General features: G+C 41.4%; 2 protein-coding genes across 7 annotated transcripts in view; both read left to right on the top strand.

The window, feature by feature from the left end:
* TACC2 (transforming acidic coiled-coil containing protein 2) overlaps nucleotides 1-16,754 on the top strand; it is a 114,306-nt gene extending 97,552 nt beyond the window's left edge. For all 6 annotated transcript variants that reach the window (XM_057381153.1, XM_057381152.1, XM_057381148.1 and 3 more), the window contains 7 exons: nucleotides 5,139-5,282; nucleotides 5,677-5,753; nucleotides 9,829-9,872; nucleotides 14,626-14,786; nucleotides 15,094-15,200; nucleotides 15,703-15,823; nucleotides 16,542-16,754. In XM_057381153.1, the coding sequence (XP_057237136.1) occupies nucleotides 5,139-5,282; nucleotides 5,677-5,753; nucleotides 9,829-9,872; nucleotides 14,626-14,786; nucleotides 15,094-15,200; nucleotides 15,703-15,823; nucleotides 16,542-16,607 (720 nt within the window). In that variant the 3' untranslated portion in view covers nucleotides 16,608-16,754. The remainder of the gene's footprint in view (nucleotides 1-5,138; nucleotides 5,283-5,676; nucleotides 5,754-9,828; nucleotides 9,873-14,625; nucleotides 14,787-15,093; nucleotides 15,201-15,702; nucleotides 15,824-16,541) is intronic.
* Nucleotides 16,755-16,823: 69 nt separating this feature from the next.
* On the top strand, nucleotides 16,824-21,476 carry LOC130582451 (CD59 glycoprotein-like). The gene is made up of 3 exons (XM_057381155.1): nucleotides 16,824-17,758; nucleotides 18,543-18,659; nucleotides 19,191-21,476. Exons 1-3 carry the CDS (start codon nucleotides 17,704-17,706, stop codon nucleotides 19,394-19,396), a joined length of 378 nt encoding a protein of 125 aa, XP_057237138.1. The 5' UTR covers nucleotides 16,824-17,703; the 3' UTR covers nucleotides 19,397-21,476.
* The last annotated feature ends 1,521 nt before the right edge of the window (nucleotides 21,477-22,997 follow it).

Raw genomic sequence — 22,997 nt, 5'->3', positions numbered from 1 at the left:
TACAGCTCTTGAGGAAAAAAGGCCTCCCAACACAATGTGTCTTTATTCATAAAGATGTAAGGCTTGTTTTTTTCATTGTTACTTCCAGGTCGTGCTGACCAGTTGTACCTCAGAGCAATGCTTTGCTCTGCTATGGGGATGCACTGTGGAGCTCACTGTGCTTGGAAAGCCAAAAAAATCATTCCATCAATGTTAGTGGCTTTCTTGGGAGAGGATGTCAGCTGATTGGGATGCTGAGGGGGTGGCAGTGTCCTGCTGCAGCAAGAAATTTCATTACAGATGAGGAGAAAGTGCTTCTGACATGCCCTTCTCCAGTGACTTTCCTCCTCTTGTACTGCCCATTAATAAGTCAGCAGGAAGTCTTTTGCCCAATCCTAAAATTGTCTGCATTTCATTGCATCACAACAGCATTTAGGCTGATTACAGGGTAGGATTTCTTGGTGTTTTTAAGATCAGTTATTAAGCAGCTATTTCATCAAAGTAAGGATCTTTTTTTTAAGGTTAGCTGTACTCCTCTGAAAAAAAAAGCAATGATCATATTTGATTTATTTCACAAAACTTAAATAGCTCATGAGCCAGTTGTCCATTGTGAATATAGAATGACTGAGGTAGACACATTCCTCGGAGACCTAAAAGTATTTTAGAGTATGTGGTTACAGTCTTTTATTTAATTAAGAAAAAGATGCTGTTGTCTTCATTAGAAGGACTAACCAGGCCTAAACTAATAATAAGGAACATAAAGAACAAAGGAGGAAAACCATAAATTAACATTTTTCCTGYGGGAGTAGTAGCCTGTGTGTGACTATGAGCCCTTGCTCTGCAGCCCTGAGTGTCAGGTGTTGGAAGAGAAGGAGGTGGAATCTTCCCTCGATCCTCTCTACCTCCTAATTCTCTGTCTGCCTCTCTTATCCTGCAGCACTTTGCTGGAATGTGCACGATTCAGGCCYTCCAGCACCAGAAAACACCTGAGAYGARACAGATAATAACACATAGATGCTCTTCATGAGTTAATGAAAAAACTTCTGTTAAAAATCTGCATTTTTGCAACCAGCCAGTGATTCAGGAACTCACAGATTGTAGCATTTTAGACTGAAGAGAATGGTTTTGTGTGTTTGTGAACACTTGTGAGTTACCAGGGGAGATTCTGAGCTGCAGAAATTTTATAGAATGTGGGGTTACATTTTAAAGATGCTGTTCAACATCATCACAGCATCTTGCTTTATTTGAAACACATTTTGAACTCCTTGGAACTTAGAAATGGGGAGCGGATTTCATGGGACTTCTTAGAAAATGTCATTAATCCGTGTAAAAAAAGATAGAAAAAAAAGATAAGTTGAGGTGAGGAGAGCACAACAGGCAAAACTCCCCTGTCTGACAGAGAACTGGCAGTAGTGTGGTGTTCACAAAGCCCCTTGCTGGTGCAGCCACAGCAACACTTGTGGACAGATACCGTGGGTGTCAGGTTAGGCTGGGAAGGACTTTTGTCCTTGCATAACTTTGCTATTTCAGTGGGAGGCTGCTGGTGTTAAATTAGCCTGTGATGACACCCCTCGTGACCTACAGTGACTGATGGCCTGGATTAAGTAGAGTAGAAACCAGCAGATGACTGCAGTGACTTAAATTTGGATGCTGCTGGCAGAATTCCCTTCTGGATGGCTGGCCTCCCTTCTCTGAATGCTGTATAATTACATTTAACATTTGCTAAACCATTGCAGGATGGGTAACAAGAATAGAATGATAAATAAAGACAGAAGCACTTGGTGTGATGAATTAGGTCACCTGAAGTAAGAATTAAATATAAGCATTTCGTGCTAGCACTAGGAGTGAGAATAAGGATGTGCAGTTTGTTGTTTTTAGGCAGAAGGAAGTTGTTTGGCCATTCTCAAATTCCTTACAACAGCAGGACCTGTCACCTGTTCTTACCTTGCCAAATATTCCCGTCTTCCTGCATTGAGGTGAATTAATGCTTTTCTGTTGAACAGTCTCCATCTGGATATCCTGAGCCCATTTTTTATAGGTGCAGCTTGAAGAGGTTTTGTGTCCACCACCCTTTGGMTGCTGAGGTGATGGAGAGTTGGGTGTTGAATCCAAGGGAAAGGACTGAAAGGAAAGGCATGGGCAAAAATGGGATTAGTGCCCCACAGCCTTGGGGGGTTCATGGTGGTGAAGGAATATTTCCTTCAGACCGCAATGCCATTGGTTTTGGCAAAACTTCACAGGCAGAAYGCTTCTGCTTGGGTTTTCCTCGCCTTTCCATGGATTTGCAAGCACAAGTAGGTCTCCCTTTGCCTGCAGTGACCTGTCTGCTCACACATGAATTAAATGAGTTAAAGACTCCATCGATCCAGGCACAGTCAGGCTGCATTTCAGTGCTTGGGAAGGGTGGCCTCATTTTCAGCAGGACTAAACACATGTTCCTCTAAATGCTGTGATAAAAACCAGTTTTCATTTTCATTCCATTTCTCTGTTTTGTTCAACTCTGACCTCCTGTAAGTGAGATAACTRCAGCTGGTTAATGGATGTGCATTTATTCCCCTTCTGGTCAGATATCTGGTTTCTGTGAAAGGTGCTGGGRAGAGAAGTGTGTTGAGCTTTCAAATATTTACACTAAGATTGCAGTGACCTACATTTCCCAGTAATTCCCCTGAAGACTCTAATCTTTCTGTGCAAGGTTTAGTGACTTACAAATCCCTGCGCTGATTATTACCCCAATTAACTGCTTACCTTCTCAGCAATTAGGTGTTAAAGCATTATTATTGGGTTATTTTGGGTAATACCATCATCCTGTTGGTCAGGTTCTGTTGTTTTCTCGGGGCAGGAATATTTTACAGGCAGTAAATAACAGTTCCTGGGTTATGYATCAGTTAGGAGCTGTGTAAAATTGGCTTTTGAAGTAAAACCATGAGGTTACTCCTGACACAGAGCCCAGGTGTGACTTGTGCAGGGTGCTCCCACAGTTAAGGCAATACTGGTTGGATCACTGCCACAAGCATTTCTGCCCAGTGGATAAATTCCAAGAGTTTTTACAGTCACTTTTAGAAATTTTAACCTGCTTTGCATGTTATTATTGCTGTAGTTTTGTACTAGTTACTCAAATGCAAAGAGAACTAGAGAAAATCTAAGTGTATTCATGTGTTGTGCACTGTATAAAAATACCTATAAGTATGTCTTAAGTGCTTTAAATGTCTTTTTTTTAAAAAACTGTCATCATCCCAATAGTTACTTTGACATGTTTTTATATGAGCTTGAGGAAATTTCTGTTTCTTTTTGGCACAGTGAATATTTTCCAGCAATCTCTTTATGAGATCCRGCAAATTAAGCTGCAGGAGGCTTTTGAAATGTGACAGATGCAGTTCAGCAGATCGATCTGAGGGATGGCCTTTCTTTGGAGGACAGCTTTGATGATCTAATGGCTCTTTTTTATCTCTCAGTTATTCTTGCCTTGCTGTTGAGGAGGGACTAAAATACATTTTTTGGTATTTATGCATTTACAGAGATGTCTGAGCTTTTGTCCCAGACAYCTTTTTCCCTATATAATTGTTGTACATTGGAAAATACTTTCAAGAAAACAGGGTATGCAGTTTTGACAGATCTCAGAATGCTTTTTGCTCTGGTAGGAAAATCCACTGCATTTGAGGTTGCACCTCTTAATTCTGCTGGAATTGATCATTATTTTGGGTTGATGTTAAAGGTAGCAAAAACAGAGAAGGGATGTCCTGCTCCATAAATCCTAGAGTAGTCAATTGACTCCCMGGTTTAAAACAAAAAGTACAAAGCAAATGTGTGAGTCTCCTGTAAGTGAAAATGCAGTGAGGTGTTCTGTAAGTACTGTTTAGGTTATTCTTGCTCTAATTGAATCTTCTTGCCTAGTCTGTTAATGTTGTTAGTGTTTTTTATATCCCTACAGATGTGATATCCAGAACATCTGGTCCTGTGTGCATTGTGTACAATTTTTAACGCAGGTTCTTCAGTCAGGTGTGATATGAGAACTCACCAGGGATTACAAAATTAACAGTGGGTTTGGATCCTTTCTGTGATCCGAGGCAGTGTGAGAAGAACTGTGAGGAAGCCAATGTTTTATGGAGTAGCATCTGGCAAAATTTCCTTTACCAGTGTTGAGACAAGAACATGTGATGTTGAAATTAATGAGCACTGAACCTTGATCCAGACATTATCCACTCCCTTTCACATTCCTGTGCTTCAGTCAGTAGAGTGTGACTGCTATTTTGTTTTAAATAAAATCCAAACAAAAAACCTGAAACAAAAACAAACCACCCTTTTGCAGTAAAATTAATGAAAATACTCTTTTCTCTCTTTTTTGTAAAAAATTAATAGAAAACCTCTTGGTTACTACTCATAATTATGGTGGCACTGAATGAGCTTTAAGGTCCTCTCAGCCCAAACCATTCTGGGTTTCTGTGAATTATCTTTTATAGTCTCCTTGGTTTAATGTGCTGTAGCTTGGGTTGTTTGCATTGAGGGTTGTTTGTGAGACATCTCCTGCATCTCAGTGTCACCTTCCTGGTCTTCGCTCTCCTGATTTCACGTGCTGCTCTCCCCTGTTTAATCTGGGCTGCTGACATGAGCAAAATTGACAAAATGAGCAAAAAGAGCCTCATTTAACTGACTAATCGCATGCTGGACACCTTTGGGACAGCAGTGTCACCTGCAAATCCACCCTTTCCATGTGATATTCTTTGTTATAGATACCACGTGTTGACAGGTCAGAYCTAAGAAAGCAAGCTGTCCTCTTGCATCTGGTTTCTTGATTTATTTTTGTGGAAGCAGAGCTCCCCTTAACAAGCTCTCTGCCTTTGATTCCTTCTGCTGGTGTGCATTTCTTGTGGATGTTGTGGTGAAAAGCAGTGCATTTTCTAAGATAACACCTTAAAATATTGATGGCAAAATGCTCTTTATTTTCTCCCTGTAAAGGTAATGTGGCTCTTTCGGTGCTTCTTATGGATTTTAAATGTATATTTTATGACTKCTGAATTCAGAGCTCCTTGTCAGGGTTACTGCTGCTGTCATTTAGAGTTGCACAGAGCTCTGRTCCTAACTCAGGACCCTGCCTGAGAACACGTGAGCTAAACACCTATTTACTGGTTCATTTCTTTGTATTTGAAAAAACAAACACACAGAGAGAACCTGCTATCCCAGCAGATGTTTCCATCTCCAAAAGCGCGCTGTACTCCCGCCTGGGTGCCTCGGATGCAGAAAGCAGCACAGCTCTGCTCTACCCCCAGCAGGACTTGGATGCTGCCCTGAGGCTCGCCAGAGCAGAGGTAATTGTCTCCAGAATTTGGGAAAGTAAATACTGCCCCTTGTTGCTCCATTTTTGCCTGTTTTCCCCCAAAAGCTTTATGTTATTGAGCACTTGCTCTGTTCTTGGAACACTAAAGCAAAAGGTGCTACACTGCAAGTTTTACTTGTTTTACAAGTAAAACTGAAAAGCAGATATGATGTAAAAATAAATCTTCATGTTTTTAAACCTCAAGTGTACCCTGTGCATTGTGACATTGTTATATAATTATAAAAACTGTAAGATGCTCGAAATAGGAATGAAATTATGTATTTTACAAAGCTGTGTATCATATTAGTCTGGCTAGTATTAGCTGTTAAAAAATGGGTATTTTCAGTCCAGTGGGGTTTTTTTCCCCTTTGTTTTCTCTGTTTCAGATTGTTGCCAAGGAAAGGGAAGTATCTGAATGGAAAGAGAAATATGAAGAAAGCAGAAGGGAAGTGATGGAAATGAGGTGAGCTATTAGCTTGTCACTAATCMCACTGTCAGAGAGTCTCATCTCAGCCTGTGGGTAGCACACAGAGTACCATGCTCATACAGCTGTTTGCCTAGCTGAATTTGCTTCATTATTTTGAACTTTGGGCTTTGGATTGATCCTGAACTGATACTTGGTCTTTTCTCTGCATGGCAGGCAGCCCAGTTCAGGGCTTGAGTGTTTTCAGTTGATAATGTTCATTCCCATCCTCAGAATACTGACATGAGGGAGGTTTTACTCCAGGTTAATGTCAGAGAAGGATTTCCTCTGGTTTGTGAGAGAATTCTCTCACGGATTGTGTAGTTCCTGAAGTTCTTGTTGCAGACTGGATGAGTTGCCTGTAGAGGTAGCAGGGGGATGCTCGTGACAGTGTTAAATTCACTTTCCACGAGTAGCTTTGCTTGGGAAAAGGAAAGAATGTAGGGAAGAATGGAAAGGTTGCAGATAGTTTTGAGTGGTACAGGCTCCCTCCAGGACATCACTGTGAATGGTTTAACAGTAGAAATCAAAACCCAGTGTCAGTAGAAAAACTTCTTGTAGAGTAACCRCTCTGAATGTTGGCTTTTAAGGAGATTCTACACCCTTTTCTTTGAACTATTTTTAATTACTGCACACACTAAGGTTGATTTTAGTTAAGCAATAGTGCTCTCAGCTTTCACTGTTCCTTTTGAGAGCTGACAGAAGGACCCTGAGCTTTTCAGTTTGTTCTGAAATGGAATTGTGTCTTTTCCAATTTATTTCTCTTACAAACCTGCCTCTATTGCATCAAATATCTGAATACTGCAACATGGTTTGACCTTCCTTTCCAGCCCAGGTCCTACCACTTGCAAGGATGACAACAAAATCCCTTAGTGGATTTTGAGCTACTCAAAGAAGCACTCATGCCTYCCATTCAGTCAGTTGAAAGGTTCAGCTTTGCTTTTTTTTTTATAGTTGGTASGACCATAAGAAGGACAAAGCAATGAGCTTGACCTGCTCATCGATCTGAAAGCTATCAATTGCAAAAGAGAATGATTAAAAAATTTAATGGGATCTTTGAATCTTATAATTCTCTATCTTCGAAAACCAGAAAAAATGGTTTCCCCTCTTAACTCATAAATGAAAGGAAACTGTCAGATTTATACAAACGCTYCTAAGCCTGAATTTTCTTTAAAATCCCTTCTGTTCTAGCACCAGTTTCTTCCCAAAATGAAGAGTCTCAGTGATTTAAAGCTAAACTCAGTGTCTAGTGATGACCTACATAAGCAATTGCTGCTTATATCCAGGAAAACTGTATTTAGGGAGGGAGAGTAGAAGGGAGCTGCAGTGCAGAGCTCCACAAACGCTTGCTTGGATGCCAGGAAYTGCACATGGCAGATTGGAGTAGTGGCAGCACGGGGCTCTGAGCCAAAGCATCTTAAGAGAAGCATCTGCAAAAGGCAAGGGCAGCCTCTTTATTCCTTTTTTGCCACCTCCCAGTGCCCAGCTGAGTTTTCTCACTTGCCTTGTGCTCTGTTGGGAAAGGGAACAAAGCCCTGGCATAGCCCTGAAATGCTTAATGAGGAGAAACAGGACGGAGTGGCTGCGAGCAGTCAAACAGAGGGAGCAAAACAGGGAGGGAATTGTAAGGAATTGTATTGCAGGGCTGTGAGGAATGTCTCAGTGTGCAGCTCACACTCAAGTGTGCTGCCTGCTCTGTTCTGTGTCGGGCTGCACGTGGCTGCTGGCTGCCAGCGGGCACTGCCAGGCTGCCAAGAGCCAGGGTGGCACAGAGCAGCTGGCACACTGTGGGGCTGCACCTTCATCTTTCTCACAGTGATCTGCTTGTGTGTGTCTCCACCCTCCATAAAATCTGATTTGAGAAAAAGAAAACAAACCAAAAAACAAAATTAACTATGCCAAATATCCCACAGACACATGCCTGGAATGCGTGGATGGGAAGAAGAAGTCTGGCTAATGTTGTCACAAAATGATAAATATGCATATGTGCACAAAGAAAGATTTCTCTTGGAAGTTTAAATGTTCAAAGAGTCCATGTGTGGTAAATTAGATATGCAGTAAGGAGACATGACATAATGATAAGCAGGGAGTGAAGGGATTATTTAAAGCTGCAGGCACAAAAGCATCACTTCACAGAGGAGGAGAAGAGTGCTCCTGTACCCATGTCCTGCATGCTGCAGCTGGAATATCCTGAATTAATCTAAATTTSCAGGAAATCATCAGTCTGGAGGAATTCCACTCAGAGAAGAGAAGCCAAAATGAGAAGGTTTAATAACACAGTAGCTATGGAAGAGCTGAACCACAGTGGGCTGTACCATAATCCAAGAGTACAACCAGAGGAGGGCAAGAAATATTTAACTGTGGTTRTTTGGAGGTCTGATTGATGATGGCTCTGTAAGGGAAGTCAGACAGAAGTCAGACAGATGACCTCTGAGACCCTTTGTAGGCCTGGATTCTGGTGTTTTTATGACTTTCAAATGTGCAGTCAGTGAACAGACTGAATGTCTAAAACAGCAACATTTAAAGCCTGTGTTATGTGTCAGGCTGGGTTAAAATGTGCCCTCCCAAAGAGGAATGATGTGGCAGCACCCTTGGGTTCCCCARCTGTAATGGGGACCATTATTTAGGCTGCTTGACTGAAAGAGACCTTTGACATGAATCTGGAGCAGACTCTTCCCCGGGAAGTGCTGCAGTGTTGTAATGTCTTGTTCCTTACCCCGTGTACCCTGAGTCCTTGGCTTCGTTTCTTGGATGATAAAACTTCCTAAAGGTGCCTTGTGTCACAAGGATATGACAAAGCTCTAAAATCCTCATTGCTTACAGCAGGCTTTTGAGCTAATCTGCTTTGGACATGAAACCAAACCCTTCCTTTTAGGGGAAAATTCCTTGCTGTTATCTTTGCTCTCCAAAGCGTCCTTTATGGTTGAAAGGAAAAATCCCACTGCTCAGGGGTAGAGCCCCTGCTCTGCTGAGTGCTCTGCAGGACCAGGGCAGGGGAGGTGCTGCTGATCCTGGGGCCAGGTGCCCTTCTCAGGGCTCAGGACTGTCTGTGATTCAGATTAGAGGCAGTGCTCCAGTTACTGCAGCAGTTTTTGGGGAGCTCTGCAAGATTTTCCTTTCCTTATTGCATTTTCTCTCGGGATTTTCCCACATCTTCTCTGCAACCTCACCTCTAAAAATGGAGCAAGTGAAAGCTTCAGAAGAGGTGAATTCAAACTGCAGTGAGCTGGTTTGAATATCCACTTCAGATGAAGTGTGGAGTAATTTTGTTTTTTGTAGACGGTCCTGTGTGGCTCATGAATCAAAGCACAGATCAAGCTAGTCTCATTTCATTAGCTTTATTTGGCTCTGGGAAGGGATGGATCATCTTTCTAAATCACATTTAATCTGCTTATTTTGGCTAACCTCTTTGCAAGAAGGGAATTCAAAGCCTGCCGTGAGTATACGAAATAAAACAGTCTTAAAAGTAACATTTTTTGCCACCTCTGCTTCAAGAACAGATTTGGGAAATGGGACATGATGGATTTTGTGCTACACAGTTGAATATTTTGATCTTGTTCTTTTAAGTGGTTGTGAATCATTTAGTCACGAGAARATACATTTAGAAGATGAGATATATTTTGGGTGGCGGCCAACTCTGCTCCTGTTAGATTTACTTGCTACCAGTTTTAAGTTTACTTAAAGTTTATGTTAAAAATAAACCAACATAAATATGAAGAAGARGGGAGAAAGTAATGGAAAAATCAGGCTCTTCATAGTTCTTGAGTTAGAGCAGTGTGATTATGTTTATAATGATGATGGGTGATGTTTCAAAATACAGAATCTGTTTCAAAGCAGTCTCTTCTTCCTTCCCTCACATTTATTGATTTCCATGAGGAATTAAAAATCTGTGAAGTATTAAAATTGACAGTTTTGTTTGTTACTCAGGCAACAAAGAACAAATTAAAGCGTGATGGTGTTCTGTATCTCTTAAAAACACCACAGCTCAGTTAATCATAGTGTTATTTGCTAAGTAAGCATGAACAATTATGTGTTTGTCAAAAGTTATTCTTTCTTGTTTTTTCCCCTCTTACAGAAAAATAGTTTCGGAGTACGAGAAGACGATTGCTCAGATGATAGGTAGGTGTTCCTGCTGGGCAAGATGCTCCCTGGTTGAAGTCYTTGGGCTTCATTTTGATGCTGGCTGCATCTGCTGATGCTGCAGGGAATTGTGAATGCATCTGAGGACAGCRGAGTAAGGAAAAGTCAGGGCCTCGTTTCCCAGGGCAGCTCAGGTAACACAGAAAGCTCAGAGCTTTCCCTTCTGCAACAAAGCAAAGTGGCCCATGAAACAGGTTCAAACTCATGGGTTTCTCCAGGAGAGACTTTCARTGACCTAAAAACCCCTTAAGGCATCAGCTCCCAGCAGTTTAATGGCAGATACCAAACTTAGCTCTTTACAACAACAGGGATTATCTGTGCTAAGTGCATCGATCAGACCAAAACCGAGATTAACTCCAATCCCAGCTGGGAGCTTACGAGTGGCCAGCCCACACCCCCAGTTTCTTACTGGCACAGGGGTCTCCTTTTAGGTCTGAGTTGTGGCAAGTTTTGCCTCTCAGTCATTAAAAAACAACTTTGCTCATGGCATGTCCCACTAATATAAAACTCTGTGCTCAGTAGCACTTCAAACCCAAAGGTTGCCGGGCTCATGTGGTTCCTTGGCAGGGGAGGTCTGCCCCTGGGATGTGATTTAAAGCCTCCTCTAAGATTTCTAAAGCTCTTTTTATTAGTCTGGCTATAGAAAGCACCAGTGGCTTGTGCTGCCTTGCAGTGCTTCAGCTCGAGCTGTTTCCCAGAAAGGCAAATGGCTGAGTGGGATTTTGGGATCTCCAGGGCCARAATTGCTTGGAAGAGCATCCATGTCTGGTGCTTTTGCTGCCTTCATGGATTTTTCAGCCATTTCCTTTCAAGTGAAGGGTAAACTGGAGCTATAAATAAATAAGATTTTATGAGAACAACAACAATAATAATTAATGAAGTGTATAATAATGAATAACAAACACTGATACTATGCCTRGCTTCATTCTCTCTGGTGCTGTGCCTCCATTGCCTTTTGTAYGTACAACTGAGCCAACTTGCTGCCTTCTGACATGGTGTCTGTCATTGTCATCGTGCAGATGTTAAAGCTGGAGTGACCAGAGTATGCAAAGAATTTATTTTATTTTGGTGTACAATGAATATACCCTGGTATGGCTTCCACCCYCAGCCTCCCAGTGATAAGGACATASACAGGACCTGTCCTTGTTTCCTAAGTTATGYTTRCAGTTAGCAACAGAAGTTTCTTTTTCATAATAAATTCAAATTCTATTTTTGAGAAACAGATTTTTTTTAAAAAACAATGAGTTTTGAGGCTGCACAACTGTTAGATATGGCATCGGAGTCCTGAGGCAAAGGCACAGCCATGTTGTACTTTGTACATCCCACCATTGCCACTTTCTYCTGTTGCAAAGAATGAAGGATAATTTAAGCATTGGGCCATTGAACACTGAGTAAATAGACCTATAAAACAGAGATTTGGAGTATCAGAGCCTCTAAGATGCTCTGTGGTGAGTTTTTAAGTGCTGTGGCTGTAAGTAATTTAATTTGCTGTGTGTTTGCAAAGGAGCTGAACCAACAACAGCRACACAGAAAACATCCTTTCTGTGTTAATTAGAGCAGTATGCAAATCCTACAGCATGGTAATACGTTAAATGTGAGGCTTCTCYCTGCATTTAATGTAAATTTTGGATCTAACTGTCCCACTTTCTCATGCCATTTCTTGTAAATTGCTGTCCCTTCTGATAAAGGAATTCTCTCATCCGAACACACCCCATGTGGAGGAAAACACGTGTGYGTTTGCTGTTTGCATGTTCTTCAGTGACCTGTGATCACAAAAATGCCTCAGTGCTAGAGCAGAATATGCATCTTAACAAAAGAAATGCCTGTGCTGTTTCTGTTGAATCATTTAACCCTTCTGAACTATTTAACAGCCCCGTGAGAAGGGCACTGCACATGAACCAATTTCACCCAYCCCTTTGATGAATATTCAGTGAGGTTGATAGGTCCCACTGAGCTTTTTGTAGGTTGGCATGTGTGTGCATAGTGAATATTGACAATATCCCATATTGAGAATCTATGACTGTCCCCTTTTGCCTCTCAAGGCATGAAAATGTGATTGCAAGCAGCAATTGCCTTTGATTCCAAGAGTGGAAGGTTTTGTATTTGCTGTCATACATACATGGAACCCAATATTACTCAGATTAGCTGATGTGAGGAGTTCATGCCACAGTCTGCAGCCAGAGCTTGCAGGCTGTCACTGTAGAGATCCCTCTTAATGGCACTTGGTATATTTTTTTAACTTCTGCTTTAAGTTTTTTTACTTTTTTTCTTACATACTGAGGGATGGGGGAGAAGAAAGACCAGGCTTTCCAGGCCAGCCTGTGCTGCTGCTTTGTGCCTGGTGCCCATGGTTGCTCTGACAGCCACGGAGCAGAGCCTGTGTGACCCCAAAGTTCCCTGCACCCCACCCTCCTCCTGTGACCTGATTCACAGCCAGAATCCCCATCCCAATTCCTTTTCACTGRCAGATTTCTAATGTTGGTTTGGTTTTTGTTTTTTTTTTCCTGTTAAAAATGTGTCCTTATACTTCAAATACATGATGAAATTCTCCTTGTGAAAAACAAACAGATGTTATGCTTTGTGCATTACAGGTTGTTGCATTACTTATTTGCTGCTTTCCTAACAATTCCCGATTTTTCTATTTTGCTTCCGTTTTCGTTGCTTCTTGCTATTTGCTTGCAAAAACAAAACAGGCAAGCCTGGTAAGTAAAGCTTTTCACCAACTTTCACACCAGCATTTTGCATATTTCATTTCTTTTGCTTTTGTTCTCTGTTTGCTGCATTCCCATTAAGTCATGTGAGTAGTGGTGAGCTGAGCCCGAAAGCGGATCTGCCGTGGTTGGTGCTCTGATTCTGTCAATTTGGATAGTGCTAGTCCTGAGCATACTGCTGTTATTGTTGGTGAGCCCTGGGCAGGGTGTGTTGTAGGCCTGTGGAAGTGTTTTAATTAAAATATTTGAATCACATAACCTCGTGAATATATTTAGGATTAAGTATGTGCAACTTTATCTGAGTTTTGAGTGGCAGACAGTGATCAGCACATTTCATTGAAACTAAATCACAGTCCTAGAAAATAGAAGGTCCCTTCCAACCCAAACYATTCTATGATTTTATGAAAAYAWCACATAAACTGTAGTTCCTCCCCCACCAAATGTCTGGGTTTTGTAGTATTTAACAGCTTTGGTTTGGGAGCATCACTTGGATTGGGGTTGGAGCAACTTGCTCCAGTGGGAGATGTCCCTGCCCATGGCAGGAGGGTGGAACTAAATGAGCTTTAAGGTCCCTTCCAACCCAAACCATTCTGATTCTGTAGCATTTGGCCCAAATTCCTATGTGTGAGGTTAAATGGTGCTGGGGATTGAGTGAGGAGCTGATCCAGCTGAGGAGAGAGGAGGGCCCATTATGTGCTGGGAGGAAGAGGAGGAGCTCAGTACCTGTGAGGGGGTGTGACATGAATTATTAACTTTCTGATTTCCCTAGAAACAAGGAAGTTGCTAAAATACCTCAGACAGCAATCTCAAAAAAGTAAAGATGTGACATTAAACACATTAAAGTATTTTGGATGATGWTCCAAAATCCAACTCTTGCTGTGGCTGGAGTTGCAGCGACAGAAGTGTTGCCAGAGGACAGGATCCTGCCAGGAAGGGGTTTGGAATTATCTGGTCAGGGTGTAATCTCCAGCACGATTAAACAAATCCAGTGCTGGAACACAAAGAGACAGCTTCTCAGCTTCAGAAAAATAAACAAAAGACAACCAAAGGGATTTTATTTTAATTATTCTTTTATTTTATATTATTATATTTTATATTTCCAAATATAAAGGCCCAGATGAACATTGTGAAATGCCCCGTGCTTTTTCTACAGAACTTCTTACTCTTTTTTAGTTTCTATCATAAACTGAGGAAAATGSTAATACAGAACTGCTGTGTTCTGTGGGTGGGTTTTCCTTTCAGTGTCACTCAAAGAAGCCCTTAAAACATGGACACAAGAATCAGAGTTTAGGATATGAAGGAAACAATACAGTATTTTGGAAGATAATGCCAGACTTTTTTTTCCCCACTGTTATGTGGATATTCCAGCTTATTATGAGGTCAATTCCCTTGAAAATTTCTCCCCCTTATGGATTTGGATTCCTGTTATGTTCTTCCCACCATCCCTGGCTTGAATTTAACTGTACACAGAAGGAGCTTGGCAGATGTTTTTTACCSTTTTTTTRCACTTAGGAAATCTGTCTAATGTTAGATTTCCTTTCTGCCACTTGCTGCAGTAACCCTGAGAGCTGGCAAAAYGCTGCTTTTCCAAGGGAAGAATYGAATTCCACTAGACAGAGTGCCTTSTTTGTGCAGGATTACAAGATGCCAAGAGATGACAAGCAATGGCAAATAACTTGTGACCAGTGCTAGGAATGTGCATGAATATTCTTTCCTTAGCTYRYGCATTTCCAGGCAAACGGGAAATCCAACACCTGGGAACAGCTGAGTTCGGAGTGAAGRAATCAGCAGTACAGAGATACATTCACATTTTCCCCCAACATCAAAATAYTTAAATAGCACTGTGTTTAGCGACTCTTTCCCAAAATAGGTTTGTGTCTTTATATAAAAATTAYTTTTTTGGATCCTGTAAACTTACTGATACCCAAATAGAGCACAGTKCAGTGGAAATTGCAGATGATACTGAAATCAGTGTTACCCTTCTGAAAATCCCTCTTTTCCCTCCCTCTGTCTTCTTTCAGAGGATGAACAGAGAGAGAAATCTGTCTCCCACCACACTGTTCAGCAACTGATCGTGGAGAAGGAGCAAGCTTTGGCCGATCTGAACTCAGTGGAGAAATCCCTGGCAGATCTTTTCAGGAGATACGAGAAAATGAAAGAGGTGCTGGAGGGGTTCCGGAAGGTGAGTCCTGTTAACATATCCTTTGAAGAAGTCAAGGCTTGTGTTTTCAGCTATTTCTGATGTCCTGTATCTGGTCTGAAGTGCATGACAGGCCATGATACTCCAATGGAGGATTGCAGCTGGCTGTCAAATGCAAACAGAAGAACTGTAAAGCTTTTTTGCATTGTGTTATATTCTCCTTCAGGTGGCCTCTGTAGGGGTGTCACTGTTGCAGCCCTTCAGAAAGCTGTGTCTGACTCCCACAAACAGGTGCCTGTCCTGCATTTTAACCCCTTGGATTAAATTTGGTGTCATCCTCTCTTTTCAGAATGAAGAAGTGTTGAAGAAATGCGCACAGGAATATTTGTCACGAGTGAAGAAGGAAGAGCAGAGGTATCAGGCACTCAAAATCCACGCTGAGGAGAAACTGGACAGGTAATTGAGTCATGGATTYACAGAATGGTTTGGCTYGGAAGGGAYCTTAAAGATYATCCAGTTCCASCCCCTGAAATGGGCAGGAACAYCTTCCACTATCCCAGGTTGCTCCAAGCCCCCTCCAGCYTGGTCTTGGRCACTTCAGGRGATGGRGCATGGATTGTTCACATKCAGGACTCAYGGTGCAGTSCCCTGAACTGGAGATCAGGTTTGGAAACTGCCATAAAACACTTCTACCCGAGTCATGTTTGTGACCCCAGCACAGATATGTGAGAGAAGCACAAAGAGAGCAACACAGACATTAAAAAAGAACTGTACAGCCTCTGCTGAGCAAGAGAGGGAGTTGTGAGAAGTGTTTAGGGACGAGTGTCAGAATATATCCAAGGTGTTCAGAAGGCAGTCCTGCCCTTTCCCCCATTCTGTTAAGGTGCTGTCCACCTTGAGCACCCTCTGCCCTTTCCTTTAGAGAGCCTGATGTGACCAAAACCTGTGTTTTTTGCAGAGCCAATGCTGAAATTGCACAAGTGAGAGGCAAGGCGCAGCAGGAGCAGGCAGCGTACCAGGCCAGCCTTCGGAAGGAGCAGCTCAAAGTGGATGCCTTGGAGAGAACACTGGAACAAAAGGTAAATCAGGAGTGTGCTCTCCCTGGAGCCAGGCTCTGCCTGAGGATTGTCCTGCAGCTCCCTGGCCCCRGGGACAGCAGCACTGCCCAGATTTTAGGACAAACCCCCTGTGTGCACCAGGCTCTGGGGGYAGCTGGACTCAGGTTTGCTTCACTTGTCAGCTTTCAGTCTTCACTTTAGTTCTTCTCTCAGGTTCTGTTTCCCTTTTTAGTGTTAGCTGTAATTCCAATGCTAATTCCAAAGTGTCTGTAGGAAATGCCTATTTATATCTCTGTGTTCTCTAGCTCAGCCAAGGGAGCTCGCTCTGACATGGTACAGCTCGTCCTTGCTTGCAGCTCTGCAAGACGAGGGTGAAAATAACRAAAAAATAGAAAAGTGCAGCCTAAAAACAAAATTCCTCTGTGTTATTGTGCTGTGCTGGGAATGGCTGCTATAAAGCTGTCTGCTCTGATKCTAAATTTGATTTATTGAAATCAGAGGAGCTGTGTTTGGGAAAAAAGGAAGCATTTGTTTGAATGTATGTGGCTGTACTATGAATGTGAACACATAGTTGTACTGTATATGCAAATATATTTATATGTATAGATATCCTGTTCTCAGCATTRGAGAAAACTTAATTTTCCCACACTCTCCCAAAAGTGAGATGATATTAAAATAGCAAACACTCTCATYTTAATGCAGCAATCATTTTCATAATACTTCATACTTTATTTTCCAGAATAAAGAGATAGAAGAATTAACAAAGATTTGTGACGAACTGATTGCCAAAATGGGGAAAAGCTAACTTTTAACCAAATTTCTGGACTTCGATATTGAGTGCAATATGACCATTGGCACACTGATGTCCATACCTTTATGTGGACAGGTTATATTTTCACTTTTTCGTATGCACTACTGTATTTTCTTTCTAAATAAAGTTGATTTAATTGTATGCAGTACTAAGATGACTATCAGAATTTCTTGCTATTGTTTGCATTTTCATAGTATAATTCATAGCAAGTTGATCTCAAAGTTCCTGTATCAGGGAGATTGTCAAGTTCTCTAAGAAATTACAAATTGCTGATCCTAGCCTTCCCTTTGTACATGAGTTCCCATGTTGGATGTCTTTTGGATTTAATATGAACATGTATTACTTGCATGGGGACTCTTGCCTTAAGGAATGTAAACTTTATCTGCATTTGCTGATTTGTAAAATAAAATTAAAAAAAATTAAAAAAAAAAAAGGAAAATGCATGTCACAAATGAAATTCTCTATTGTAAATAAATTTTTTCGTTGAAAGTTGAAGATAAGTATGGCTCTGTTTTGTGTCCTTCATTTGCTTATTTCAGCACCAGATGCTCTTGGGAATTAATTCCTTTGCAGAAAGCGCTTCATGGAGCACTTTGTGGGTCACAAGAGTATTCTGCTTATGTGCACATATCTGGGTCTATATCTCACTGTCTCTCTAAATGTATATATATATATATGTGTGTGTGTTGGATTTGGACCACTCAAGCATAGGCTTAATCCTCCCAAATATTTAATGCTCTGACCCTGATCCAGCAAATCCCATGGGCAAATGTAATGAGGCTGTTGGAGGAGTCGCAGGCTGTGGCACACGGTGATGGGATGGTTTTTAAGCATGTCTGGCACTGAAAGGTGAATACATTGAATACATTGAGTACATTTCCTCCCTCCTGCTCTGGGAAGGGTTTTCCTGCAGGGATGAGGTCGGTGTGATTAGAGGCACCACCCGAATGAGCTCYGTAAGTAGCGCTCTCCACACCTCGTTATCCTGTAAGTTATCCTCTGCACGGGATTAGGGGTGGAAGAGAAGCATTAAGGCTTTAATAGCAAACAAACTGCTTTCTTGGGCTAATGGTGCATCTCTTGGATCTCCATGATGTGGACAGTCTTCAGCCTGGTTCTTGTCAGCTCCCTTTTTGTCCTCAAAAGTAAGTCAAATCCTTTTTCTTCCTTTTTTTAATTTCATTTGCCTTTCCTAGCTCAGACATGGTTGATCCTCTTTGCTCCTCTCCTGGGTTGGGTTGGTTTCAGCWCATTTTAGTGTGGTAACAGCACAGAATTGCACCTCTGTAAAGATAAATTCGACTCCTAACAAATTCAGATGTCCCCACTGACAGCAAGGGTGGGGTTTCTGCTCTGCAAGCTTCACATGTGGTATTTTAAATACCTTTCAAATTCATGTGGACTTTGAAAATGCCATGTAGTTTGAACCAAGGAAAAGAAAAGGATTGAGTTATGGTTGTAACGTTTAAACAAAACTCAAGATACGCTGTTGTGCTTTTCCAGCTGAGTTGATACTTTAGGAGAAAAGGAAATTGGGATCATTGTAAGATTTTATGTGTACAAAATGTGCTTTTTCATGGTACTGTGGACCAAAGAGAATGATGGAGGGAGAAAAAAACAACCTGTGGGCTCTGCTCTGAAAATGTTCTTATAAGAAGATGTGGATGCAGTTACAGAATATCTAATGTTTTGGGATTATTTTAAGAGCAGATTTTAACAACTAAATAGTCTGTGGTTAATTGTTTTATATTTTTTTATCAGTATCTGAACCATTTTTAAAAATAAACATTGATAAGATTTACAGAATCTTTGGGTTTTCTAAATTTTATTTTTTTTTCATTTTATACGTGCTCAAAACAAGATTAAGAAGATTGATATTTTCAAATACTTTCTRTAAACTTTGAAGTGGTCTCTTTTCCCTTCACGCAGGTGAAGCTCTGCAGTGTTACACCTGTGTAGGCTCTAGTGATGATGACTGTAACAGACAAGGAAGCCAGCAGTGTCCAGGCCATGCAGATGCCTGTGCAGTCATTAGAGGACAAGCAAGTAAGTGCCACAAACACTTGTTATGTTTGTCATAAAATAAATAAATAATCAGTGATGGAAAGAGAAGAGTGCATAGTAMGTTAAGGAGAAAACCAAAAGTAAATGTCTCTTCTCAAAATAAACTCTGGTGATAAAAATCAATCCTGATTTTGTTGTATCAGCAATCTGACACAAAATCCTGCTGGGAATGATTTGTAAAATCCATTTATTTATTGGTGTGCCATCATCAGCTGCGCCCGCTCTGTGTGAAAGCTATAAAGAGGAATTTTGAGTATTGCCTGGAAATTTGGATGGAAGAGCAGCTAGTGAGACTCTGCATGTTGGCACATCCGAAGATATTTAAGTTGCATCTAAGATAAATTAGTTGTTTCAGTGGTAACTGGGTGTGCTGCTGTGTGCTGTGGTTTTATTCCTTTATTGGTGAGGAGCAGCCAAACCAAGGATGCTGCTCAGTGCTGGGTGCTCCCCTGGCACTGAGGGGACACAGGTGACACTCGCAGCCCCTGTGGGCTCACTGTGGCTCCCTTGCAGGTGGCATCATGAAGTCGTGCTCGTTCAGATCCTTCTGYGAGCGGGCCAGGAGGGACGGATCGAGGGCACCCGGAGTGAGCGTCCACTGCTGCTACTCCAACAACTGCAACGCCAAGAGCCTGGCTCCCAGAGTCACCAGCTCCAGCAGCTACATCTCCCTCCTCATCTTCACCCTGCTCTGGCACCCCTTCTTGAAGCTGACATGAGGGGGAGAAGAAGGAAAAAGAATATCCTGAAGCAACAGCTCTGCCTTCTTAGCAARGGATGATAATATTTCCTAATCACGTTGCTCCATGTACCATTTATCTCACTAGGCAAAAAGCTGTAGGAAGACCTGACAGATGTTTAGATAAAAATTGTTTCATCTGCTAAATAGGTCTTGATCTCTGTGTAAGGAATGCTGCCCTGTTGTTTATCCTGAGGGGGGTTGACTGTGCGAATACGTAACATTTTCCTGCAATTTAGATAAGGAGAAATCTTTGCTGCAGGTAGCTTGGTAGTAAGGTAAAGGACAAATGTCTGCCAARCATTGTTTACTGTTGGCAGAAATTCAAAAGCAAGCTGGAATTTTCAAGCACGAAGTGGCTGGAAATTCTAGCAAACAAGGTAATCTTTCAGGGGAGCATTGGCACACTGGACAAATGTGAAATTTGAAAAATGTGAAATCAAGAAAATGTGAAATGTGAAATCAAGAAAACTTGAAATACAGATTATTTAGTATTAATACAAACTGGTAAGATAAGGTCATTAAGAGAATAATGCATGGAGGTATATTGTATATTTTGTCCCTGTCAGTGTCTAAGCCAGGTTGGATGGGGTTTGGAGCACCCTGGGATGGGGGAAGATGTCCCTGCCCCAGGCAAGGGGTTGGAACTGGATGGTCCTAAAGGTCCTTTCCAACCCAAACCATTCTGTGGTTATATGTTTGTGTGTATTTTCTGGGGAAAAAACACCTTCCAGTCTTCTCTTTTCTGAGCCTTTGAGAATCTTACCACAGCACTGGAAGAAGAAGGAAAAAGAAGAGCTTGGAAGTTGTTTTTGAGCTGGTAAACTCCATCCAAAGATTGGCTTCATCTCTCTCCTCTGCTGGCTTTAAAAACAAGTGGCTAGTCCCCGTCTTGTAGGCAAATTGTAACTTGAATTTATAATTCTTGTTGAGGTTTCAGTTATTTAGATAATTCTCCACTGTCCTAAATTTCAGTTTTTGAGAGTAAGAGTGTATATATCTCCCCCTTCAATGATGTGGTTGAGTTGAGCTGTTCATATATCCTTTTCATTTTGCAAAGTAAAGGAAATTACTCGGAGGTCTTTAGAGGCGTACGAGACTAAATCATTATTTTTAATAAACACATKCATTGCAGTTTTACCAAGTAAAGGATCCAAAAAGGATCACAGAGTAAATGAATTGTGCATCACTACCTCTTTTGATTCAAAACTGAGAGCACCAACTACTGAAATTTGTACATTTTAATGCCCAGCTGTGATGATCTGGTCCAACCCCTGGCACACAACATGCACAGGGCTGGCTTCAAGTCCAGCTGGTGTGACTGAAGTAGAGGTGGTCTTTGCAGCTCTAGTTTTAGCTGCCTAGTAGGAAATTTGTTAGGTCAAGTTTATGGAACTCACAAAATACGTGGCAAAGTAGTTTTTCCTCTAGCTTTGTGTTGTGTTTTTTTCAGTATACTACTTTGAAAAATTAATTCCGGGTGGTGTGTATTAGAATTCTGCAGATTGACCAAAATTTTACTGAGGTTGCAAACTCTAGAGAGCTGCTTTGAGGTAAATCAGTGAATCCTCCCTGTTGAGTGTARCCCTTGCCTCGTAGCTGTTGCTGTCACAGGGGCTGAACTGTCTCCTTGTTTTGCTGTGCTCTTTTCCCAGTGTGGATCCTYCATTGTCTCATGTGGCTTCAGCTGGCTGGATTCTCCTGGGGSTTTGTTCAGAAGGGCTCAGACAAGGCAGTTCTGCTCTATTTTTAGTCTCTAGGCAGCAGTCTGATAAAGCTGTTATATATCTTTAAATATAAAGATTGCAACAATGCAGCAGGTCTTGGCTGAGAATGTTAATTTGGACTCCAGTCTCATCTATTTAAAAATCACTTAAATTGGTGTAAGTATTTTTCATTTCATTCTCAGCTTGAAGCAGTTCCTTCAATCTCTTCTGCTGCGGGAAGCAGGTATTGATTGTATCTTTATCTTCTGATGGTTCTGTAAAGATAAATCTGTATTGAATGTAATCTCTGTATATGCTCTGTGCATTTCCTTAATGAGAAAATAAATTCCATRCAATGGCATACATTGTCTCTTGATACACACAACTGCTTCTTTTAATTGGGATTTCCAGTTGCATCTGGCGCTCTGTTTTCCTGCAGGAATCCTATTGGGTTTTGTTGGGTTTTTTGGGTTATTTTGTTGGTATTTTTTTTTCTTTTTTAAATGTGGTATCTATTTCTTAAACCTTCTGGATAAAACAGTGAATGYTGGTGGTGTTCTTGCTGCTATATTTCCATGGTAAAATAAGAAGGTAAATCTCCATCCTCTTGACAAACACCATCTGTCACTCCTGACGGCAGCCAGGGCTGGGATCTTCAGGCAGCTCCCACCGCCTCCATCTGATCCTCCCTCCCAGCACATCACGGGGTCTGCTTTGCTTTTTACAGCAAAAAAAAGGACATTTTTTCTGCTTAATTATGACCCTGAAGTGTGCCTGTATGTGTGTATCTAGAAAGGATTAACCACTTTTGTGGATTGGTGTTTTCAGAGTGGTTTCATGATAGTTCTTGGCATAAGCGTTGAGAGGAAGACAACCACAGGGGGAAAAAAAAAGGAAATTAAATAGAAGTAATATTTTTAAAACTTCATTAAAAATGCAKAAAATATTTTAAAGTTTTTGTTGCAATCAATGTGCAGAGCTATTCCCGGATATAGATAAATAGAAAGTGTTTGCCTTTCGTTTGGTTGTTTTGAGGTGTAATTCCTGGAGCAGCCAGAGGCTTGCTCTCTTCCTCAATGTCACCAGGAGCAGAGGCTGACACTGAAATGCCTTCTGAAAATGGCAGGACTCCTTTTCCAACTCTTACATCAGCTGGATTTATGTCATGGCTCATTTGGGTGAGTTCTGGGTTTGAGTGTAGCTCTGCCCCCTCACCTTCAAGGAAGGATCTCCAAAGAGACTCATGAATTCTCATTTAAAAATGAAAGAAACAGTTGTAAATACAGCTCCAAATCATATTTTCCATTATTCCTCTCTATCCTCTTGGTTTTGGCAGTACAAACAGCATTCCCTTTTTTTTCCTGGTGTTCTCAGGAGCAGAAAGAGCCTCTGGGACCTCCCAGGAGGGCAGAGCTGARCAAAGTGCCTTGAGCTCTCTCTGAGAGTTGGAATGTGCCATTTAATTTGGGTCAGTGTTCATTCACACCTGACCTTTGCACACTGAATTGTCCCTTGCTCTTGGTGAGGAATAAGCAAATCTTGTGGGCTTTAAAATCCAAAAAGAGAAGAGCACCTCAATACTGGCTGTGCACTTTGACRAAAGTTTAAAGTACATCGTGGTGTCACAAACCTCAAGTTGGGTTTTTTTTATGTGAAATTTTAATCATATTCATCTCTCTCCAATAGGAATTAAACACAAAAAAAACCCCATGCTTGTAGCCTGTGTTACCATGTTTTTGTGTGCAAGAAAGCCCAGCTGTGACAGATTTCATTTTGAGCATCACTCCAAAGGGTCTCAACTTTTCTGGACCTACAGATGTTTAGCTGGTAATGCCCTTGGAGAGGAGTTTTGTGCTTCTGAAATCAGAATTGCTG

This window comes from Malurus melanocephalus, unplaced genomic scaffold (genome assembly GCF_030028575.1).
Source record: "Malurus melanocephalus ecotype Western Australia unplaced genomic scaffold, MMel_1.1 scaffold_494, whole genome shotgun sequence".
Taxonomy (NCBI): Eukaryota; Metazoa; Chordata; class Aves; order Passeriformes; family Maluridae; genus Malurus; species Malurus melanocephalus.
Note: the sequence above shows the minus strand (reverse complement) of the source record. Positions and strands in the feature narration are given on the sequence as shown.